Source organism: Diceros bicornis, chromosome 32 (genome assembly GCF_020826845.1).
Source record: "Diceros bicornis minor isolate mBicDic1 chromosome 32, mDicBic1.mat.cur, whole genome shotgun sequence".
Classification (NCBI taxonomy): domain Eukaryota; kingdom Metazoa; phylum Chordata; class Mammalia; order Perissodactyla; family Rhinocerotidae; genus Diceros; species Diceros bicornis.
Window position 1 is genome coordinate 24,578,726 of NC_080771.1, and position 8,575 is coordinate 24,587,300.

Below are 8,575 nucleotides of genomic sequence, written 5' to 3' on the forward strand. Positions count from 1 at the left end.
AGCCGGGAGGCAGGAGGCCACCTGCCGGCCAAGCTGGCTGCCCAGGCCTCCTGCTCTCTGGCAGTACTTCTGACCTGCCCAAGCTAAGCCCATCGGCCTTCACCCTGGAGGCCAAAGCAGGGGCCGAGGGACACCCCCCCAACTCCCATCTGAACAGAAGCCAGCTTCTCCCAACAGCTGGGCACCACAGTGATGGATGCCCGGGAGACAGAAAAGTGGGAGGGAGACTCTGTTCCTAGCAGCGTGCATCAGAGCCTGTTCCAGGTGGTCCCCTGGCCTGACATCTCACTTGCCCAAGGGCCTCCCAGGGCAGCCAGGTACACGCTCACCTGAGGTCAGGTCCAGCCTGAACCTAGAGAAGCCACAAGCTCCTTCTCTCCAGGCTCAGGGCTTTATTGGGGCAACCACAGCAGATACACCCTGGTCTTGCCCAGCCCCCATTCCCACCCTGGGTTGCCTAGACCCCACTAGTAGCTGGCTTGGCCCCAAAGCCCCAGCTTCCCCAGGGCCCAGAGTGGGGACTGGACTTGAAATAGGTCCTCATTTCTTTCTTTTTTTTTTTTTAATTTTTTTTTTTGTGAGGAAGATCAGCCCTGAGCTGCCAATCCACCTCTTTTTTCTTGAGGAATACTGGCCCTGAGCTAACATCCGTGCCCATCTTCCTCCACTTTATGTGGGACGCCCCTACAGCATGGCCTGACAAGCAGTGTGTCGGTGCGAGCCCAGGATGTGAACCCGAGCCGCCAGCAGCAGCGGAGCGCACGCACTTAACCGCTAGGCCACGGGGTCGGCCCCAGGCCCGCACTTCTGCTGAAGTCACTAGGCCTGCGGACAGTCTCCACTGGTGGCTCCTGCCTCTTGGGCCAAGGGGAGGGGCCAGTGTGGGAAGCCCCTGCTTCCTGGCTCACCCTGGCCCCAAGGCCTGGCTGCTCCCACTCAGTGCCAGCCCAGACCCCTGTGCAGCTGCTCCTGGGTGACATGGCCTCTCCAGAATTTTGTGGCTCATCCTCCACAAAGGATGCCTCGGACTGGGCCAAGAGACACCAGAAGGTAGAAGCCAGTGATTCTCCTGGCGGCGCTCAGGAGAGAAGCATGGGCCTGTTTAGTTGGACTGGAGGCTGGACAGGACCAGGGTGCGTCTCCTCCTGTCTGCAAGTGGTGGCAGGGCTGGTGTCTGAGGTGGATTTCCAAAAGCACCTACCAGACACTCCTGGGCTTGGCGTGTGTTTAGCCACACACAGAAGCATTTTTCCATCCTGTCCTTCCTTATAGCTCCTAATCCAGTCTTTTTTTCCAGCTCACCCTATTTATAGCTCTTTGTGCTGGCACGTGCAGAGCAGACCGGGGAGTCTGTTACACTACAGGCCCCAAGCCCCCACATTACCAGGGAGGCAGTGAGTGGGAGGGGAGGGGACCAGGCCTGGCAGCAGGATGGGGGTCGCCAGGCAAACATCAGACAGGGACAGGTGGGTAGGTAGGAAGAAGATTGTGGGGACGGCTAAGACTGCTGGAGGAGGGGCAGGCATGTCCGACTGTTAGGAGCCCTCACCTCGCTCTGAGCCGCAGCCACCTGGCTAGCCCTCTCCTGGCCAGGCTGAGGTATAGTCCAGGGCAGTGCCTGACCCCCTAACCCCTGACCCCTGCCCTCCCACAGACCTGCGCCTGCAGCTGCTGGATGTGAAGAGCAACCCGTACCTGATCAAGGCCCTCTACGGCCTGCTCATGCTGCTGCCCCAGAGCAGCGCCTTCCAGCTGCTCTCCCACCGGCTCCAGTGCGTGCCCAACCCCGAGCTGCTGCAGACCGAGTGAGTGCGGGCCAGGGACTGCCACCTCTGCCTCCGCGGGGGGCGGAGGCTCCTGCCACCCAGCAAGTCAGGGCCAGATAGGCCTGGCAAGCGGAGAGTGTTTAAGGGGGCTCCTGAGGGTCTCTCTTGTCTCGGCATCACACCCCTCTGTCACTGCGGACACTGTCATACCCCCCCACACACACTTGCCCTTGGGCCTCTTGTTTCTACCTCAGAGCACCAGGCTGACGGATTCTGGGAGTGTTTACGACGTGGTAGGTGGTAGCAATACCTTCTCCAGTAATCAGGGTTGAGTTAATCTAAAAAATCAGAGGGCGTGCTGGAGTCACCCAAACAGAGGTCCCTGGAGAGAAACTCCAGGAGAAGGAGGAGTTCATGCCCCAGCTCAGAGACTGTTCCGGGCAGCAGACAGGCAAGAAAGCCAGATAAGGCCTAGTCCTGGGCCTCAGACAGCCCTCCCCTTCTGTCTGTGGCAGAGGCTCAAACCTGGGCCACTGAGAGCCGCTGGCATTACTGGGACCTTCCCAAGCCCTCCTGGGTGGGGTGGGGGGCAGGGGTGCGCCCATGACTACCCTGCTCGGGTCCTGCCCACAGGAAGAACAGGTCCCAGGCAACGTCCACAGAGAGGCCCAGCATGGCAGCCTCCGGGTAGCAGGGCTGCAGCCCCTAGGGGGGTCCAGGCTCCCACCCGGAACCCAGTGCTGGCCCGGCCCCCCGAGCCTGCTGGGCCGTGTCTATATTTGGTAACCCTTGGAGGCTTTGCCTCATCCACAGGCATTTGGCATCCGAGATGGAAAATTTCACTTGTCAGGTCGCCATGGAAACAAGCAGAGCCACTGAGAAGATTTACGCTGAATGGAGAGCGCCCAGCTTGCATCAGATGCCCTGTGTATCTAGAATCCCCTCCCAGGCTGTTCGAGCCACTCAGCAGGCCTGGCGCCTTGCTCCCCAGAAGGCCTCAGGCCTTTGCCCTTGGGACAGATGCAGGCAGCCTTGAGATGGGCCTGCCCGGCAGTCAGGGCCCCTGACCCAAGGCCCCGTGGCCTCCGTGCCGCTGGCTACCACCACCACCCCCCCCCACCTGGCCTCGCTCTCCAGAGGCTGGGTTTGGGGCCCCTGACAGGTTGTCTGTCCCAGGGCAGCTGGAGGGGCTTGAGCCCCCAGCAGGTGTGGCCCCTGGGCCAAGGCCCAGCTCCTGCTCACCCTGCCCCTTTCCCCAGACAGCAGCTCTGGGGTGGCAGGGCCAGGCCCTGTCCCAGCTGCTCATGGTGTCTCCGGGTAATCCCCAGGAGACAGCATGCGGCAGGCGCATTGAGGGTCCCAGGGGAGCAGGGAGCAGCCATGGAGTTAGGTTTGCATTTGGACTCCCTTAGCCGAGCACCTTCAGTTCCGGGGACTCGGTGGCCCTGAAGCCACGCCAGGCTTCACTGGCCTGGCCTCCACACTGGCCTTTCCATGCCCACGAGGTGTCAGGGTCACCCCGGCAGGCGCTTAGGAGGGAAGATGCAGCTGGAGGGGAGAAGAGGCAGGAAGGGCTCTTCCGTGACCTCTGATTTCCCCATGGGAACCAGCCTGCCTCCCTGGGGAGGACCCTGGGCCAGTCCACGGACCCTACTCTGCTCAGGGCCAGTTCCCTCTCAGAGCTCTGCCCGCTACATCTCCTCTTATAGGGAGCATCCCTTGGAAGGGGAGGGAAGGCTCAGAGTAGTCAGACCCCTCCCTGCACTCTCCCAGAGGGAAGCTGGGAAGAATGAGGATTCCCTCAGACTCTCCCATAGTCAGAGTCAGGGAGGTCCTAGGCCAGGCAGTTGAGGCGTCTGGTTAGAGGAGTCTTTGTGTCCGTGGATGGTTCATAGGCCTAAACTGGGATCTGGTCCAAGCTCTGCCAAGGATTTGTTGTGTGACCCCACACAAGCCCCATGCCCTCTCTGGGCTCTTGGTTTCTTCATCAGTAAATGAGCCTTTGGACTAAATGGAAGCTTGAGGCTCTGTCCAGCCTTCGAGGCCTCAGGTTCACAGGCTTTCTTTGCAAGGACTTAGGAGGAGTGGTCATAGATATAGACAGGGGAGCAGTGGGCGAGGAAGGGACCTCGGGAACAGCTGGAGGAGGGATCAGTTTGCAGGGCTGGGCACAGAGGGACAGCTCACACCCTGGAGAGGGGGCTGAGGACAGTCTCAGCCCTGGAAGGGGCAGGCAGCTGGAAGACAGCGTCGGGTTGCCTGACAGGCCTGCAAACGGGGAACAGCTGGGGGAGTTTCTGCCCTCCTCGCCCAGCCCTCTGCTCAAGGTGCCAGCAGGGCCTGGCCCCTCAGCCTTCCAGGCCGCTCGCCCAGGGACCATCTCCTCCATGAGGCAGGAGAGAATCTGTGAAGGAAAAGCTGGGGATGCTCACCAGCATTAGCCTGGGGACAGGTGCATGGGTGGGGCGGCAGGAGAGAGGGCCAGCTCTGGGTTCTGGAATTCCGGCTCTGTGCTGCTGGCTGGGTGTCCCCTAGTCACTCCCTGCCTGAGGGTTGTTGTAAACATACAGGAAAGGCTAAGGGCCTGAGCAGCGTCCATGCCCACTGTGACATGCAGGGAGGGGAGCTGTGGGCTCTGTGCTCGGAGGAGACCCCCACCCCCATGGGACACACCCCTCCCTGCTCCCAAGACCCCAGGCTAGGAAGGGGCTGCCTGCAGGGAGGCCAGATCACGGGGGGGGGCAGGACTTCTTGCTACCATGAAGGCCCAGAGAGCAAGGTGCGGCCTGCCTCTCCCCACCCCTACCTCGGCCACATCTGTGCACATCACCCGAGGTTTGCCATCCACTGCTGTCATCTCCACAGAAACCCCTCATCTCAGCCCTTCCTCTGGACCGAATGCCGTGGCTTACCAGGCCTGTTGAGAGGAGCAGCATACAGACCCCTGGACACCTAGCATCAAATGACATACTTCAGTGTCATCTCTGTGGCCTCATGTTTCCAGGCCTACATGTCTCTCCCCCCTGTCCCGACCTACGGGGCTTGGGGTAGCATCTGGCCACCTCCCAGAGTTAGAGCTCCAAGCTCCAGAGTGTCCCTTGGCCTCCTCAGAGCCCAGGTTGCTCTCTTGGGGCACCTGGGCCACAGAGTAGCTGTAACAAGGAGGTCCCTCCCCGTTCCCAGGGGAGTTGACTGCAGGAGCCAGAGTCCAGCGCTTGGCTTCTTTTGATCTGTGTTGAACTAACGTTGCCTGAGGCCTGGGAAAGCAGTAGTCACAGCCGCCATCCAAGGTGTTTTCAGGTGGGGCGTCTTCAACAGGAAGGCAGGAAGGGACAGGCTGAGTAGGGGTGCAGGGGGCCACCTCCGGGCTCCAGATGGCAATCCCAACCATGGAAAGGTCCCCACTGCCCTTGGTCCTGCCCCAGCAGCCTGGTGGATGGTCAGAGATGCCTGTCAGGCTCTGACCACTGGTCACCTGTGCCTTATCAGGAGCCAGGCTCATTGGTGAGGGTTCTGTTTGGATGAAACGCCATTGCATTCCCCCCAGAATGCACTGAGCAGCTGAGGCACACCAGGCCTCGAGCTGCCAGACCCTGCCTGGCCTCACCTCAGGGGCAGAGCTGTAGTCACGGTGGCTGCCCATCGGGTACCTAGACCAGGGCTGGACCAGGCTAAGCTCTCACATGTCCAGTCTGGAGGACTCCACCAGTAATCCATGGGTGCCTCCTATGGCAGCCCCCCTTTACAGATGAGGAAACTGAGTCACACGTCCAAGGTCAAATGGCTAGGAAGTGGACGTGTTCCATTTGGGTCCAGCTCTGTCTAGCTCCTGTGCTGAGCTACTGCCTGGACCCCCCATGTGGTGTTCTCTACATGAACTCAAAGGGCCCAGGGATTGTCATGAACAGCCCACCATGAGACCCCTTACCAGGGCCACCAGGCCTCAGGGGCTGGAAGCAGATACTTCCCAGCCCACACATATCTGCTTTCTCAAGCCAGTGAGGCCAAAATGAGGGAAGAGCAGTCTTTCATGAGACTCTCTGCTGGAGGGATGGTTGGGAATGGGACAGGGGCCCAAGGGGATCTAGTCCCCAGAGGCAAGCTAAACACTAGGGGGCAGCATGGCTACTACATTGCACAACTATAGGGAGCACCTGGCACATTGTAGTTGTGCTGTGCACAACCTGTGCTGCTGTACAGAGCAACCTGGGAGGGTGGTAGCAACAGGAGTTGTAGGAGCCATTAGCATGCCCAGTGGTGAGACCAGGTCTCCTTCCCCAGGAACAGGGAATGGCTGCAGACCTAGGGCCCCAACACTCAAAAACAGATGTCCTGCCAAGTGAGGGCCCAGCAGAGACTCTTCAGCCATCCCTGTTGTCCCAGGCCCCAGCCCTGCCCCAGAAAAATGGCCAGGCTACCTCCTCCCCCTTCTCCCTGGACCCTGTTCCAGGCCCCAGCTGGCTTCCTGGCTGGCTGCTAGCCCTGGCTTTCACCCCAAAGGGAGCCACTCGTAAACAGGAAATGCTTCCCAATGAGATGCCTGCTCTGGGCGCAGTTGCCAGCCCACAGGCTGAAGGCCATATCCAAGTGGCAGTATTGACTGGTCCCACCAACCACCAGGAAGGGATACTCAACGGTGCCTCCCAACTCTTTGGGGCTGAGTGTTGGTGAAGGGTTGCCAGGCCTGAAGCAGACAGCCCCCAAGGTTCAGTTCCACCAGCCTGTGGCCCTGCCCCAACCCCACTGCCCTCCTGTGACTAGTGACACCGCCCCCCAGCAGCCGCCATGTGTGCTGAGACACTGACGCTGAGCCCTTCTGCTCCCTCTCCCCAGAGACAGTCTGAAGGCAGCCCCCAAGTCACAGAAAGCTGACTCTCCCAGCATTGACTATGCAGAGCTGCTGCAGCATTTTGAGAAGGTCCAGAAGAAGCACCTGGAAGTGAGGCATCAGCGGAGTGGGCGTGGGGACCACCTGGACCGGAGAGTTGTCCTCTGACAGGCATGGCACGGAGAAGGGCCTAAGGATTGGTCCCATGGAGCACTCGGGGTCTTCAGGCCCCCTTCCTGTGGAGCCCAAGGACGTGCCTCGGGCAGGGCGGGCGGGGCCTGGCCACTAGCCCAGAGCAGGGTCTGGGAGGGAGGCTGCTCCATCCCCCCAGGCTCCTCTCATAGCCCAGCCCCGCAGGCCTCCAGTGCTGTCAGCTGCACCCTGGCATTCAGGCAGAGCTGGCTTCCCACCTGGGTGGGGCCGCAGCCTCAGATGCCACCCATCCTTTGGAATCCCTCTTTCTAATACCGTCTTACAAAAGAGCCTGACCTCCCCAGCCCACTGGAGCTCCGGCCTGGTGGAGATGTGTGTATACACACCTGTGTGCACACAGGGCCAGGACAGAGGTCCGTGTGAATGACGCACCCTCAGCCCCAATAAAGAAATGACAGAAAACCCTGAACCGTGCCTGCCTGCTCCTTCCCACTGGCACCTGCTCCCTGCGTGATGCTGTAGCTGCCCCTGGACCTTGCACCTGGAGACCTGGTCTCATGGTGGCCCCAAGGGGTGCTGGCTGCACCAGGAGAGACTGGTCACTGCATGTTCACCAGACAGGGACGTGAGCTGTCACCTCCAGGACCAACCCTGTCATTCTGGAGAGCACCAAACACTGGCCTGGCACCCTGAACCCTACCTGCCCAGGCATCTCATCTGATGTTTCCATCCTGATTCCTGTGCCCCCTGGGGGGCAGTGGGACAGGTCCCCATTAGACAGATGAACTGAGCCTCAGGAATTTGTGAGTGAAGGGGCATTGCACACTACAGAACCCTCTGCAGATCACTGGGATGGAAGCGAAGGCCCCCACTAGCGCAGGGAGGGGGGAGGCTTCCCAGTGCCCACTCCTTGATTTGGCTAAATGAGCCTAACCTCACTGCACCTGTAGGCCAGGGTCGCCTGACCCTAGGCTTTGGGAAGCCTCGGATTGGCCTCGTGAGCTCCCATGGGACTCGCGCAGGCCGCTGGAGGTGGGGGGAAAAGGAGTTAGTGGGCGCTTTTCCCTGGAGCCCCAGCGTCACGTAAAGAGGGTGGGTTTCCCTGCCTGGAGTCTCCAGGACTGCAGGCTCTAGTCGCCCTGGCCCACGTGTACACGCATGCGTGCCCACACACGTGTACCCAGGCATCGGGGACTGGGAATGGGGGCCCACCCCTGCTCTGCTGGTCCCACACGGCCCCTACCCCAGAAGAAGGAGGTCGCCAGAGGACTAGGACATCACAACCTCCAAAAGCCTAGCCTCGGGCACTCCATCCCCGTGGCATGGCACCGCTTGGAAAAGGAACCAGAGAGCTTCTGGAGGACGGTCTGAACTTGTCTGTGCCTGGGATGAAACGTCCCAAGGAGGGCGGCCCGCGGGACACCCTGCGCCCCTGCTGTGGGTGCTGTGTCCGTCCCGCGGAATGCACCCGGAGGACGCCAGCCCTCCGGCCGTCTGCTGAAAGCGCGGGAAGCCCCCCGGGCGGGCGACCAAAGGCTGGAAGGTGGAGTTGAGCCCCCTCCCGGAGGCGGGCACCCAACCACAAACAGGTCCCACTCCCACGGGCAGCCGGGCGGGCCCCGCCCCAGAGCCTCCCCCGACCCGCCGTGGCGCCCGCGGCCGCGGGGCCCCTCTCGCCCGACCAGTCTGGCAGCGCCCGGCTCGGATTTCAAAGCCCTGCTTCCTGGCCGTGAATGAGCCTGCGCCCGCGCGGCCTTTCCCACAGCCCCCTCCCGCCGTGCCCTCCCCTCCTCCCTCGCTCCCTCCCTCCCTCCGCCGCGCCCACGTG

The 8,575-nt window shown here is 61.4% G+C and overlaps 1 protein-coding gene across 2 annotated transcripts in view; it reads left to right on the forward strand.

Moving 5' to 3' along the window:
* VAC14 (VAC14 component of PIKFYVE complex) overlaps positions 1 to 7,216 on the forward strand; it is a 104,129-nt gene extending 96,913 nt beyond the window's left edge. For both annotated transcript variants that reach the window (XM_058528226.1, XM_058528227.1), the window contains 2 exons: positions 1,655 to 1,805; positions 6,600 to 7,216. In XM_058528226.1, the coding sequence (XP_058384209.1) occupies positions 1,655 to 1,805; positions 6,600 to 6,762 (314 nt within the window). In that variant the 3' untranslated portion in view covers positions 6,763 to 7,216. The remainder of the gene's footprint in view (positions 1 to 1,654; positions 1,806 to 6,599) is intronic.
* The last annotated feature ends 1,359 nt before the right edge of the window (positions 7,217 to 8,575 follow it).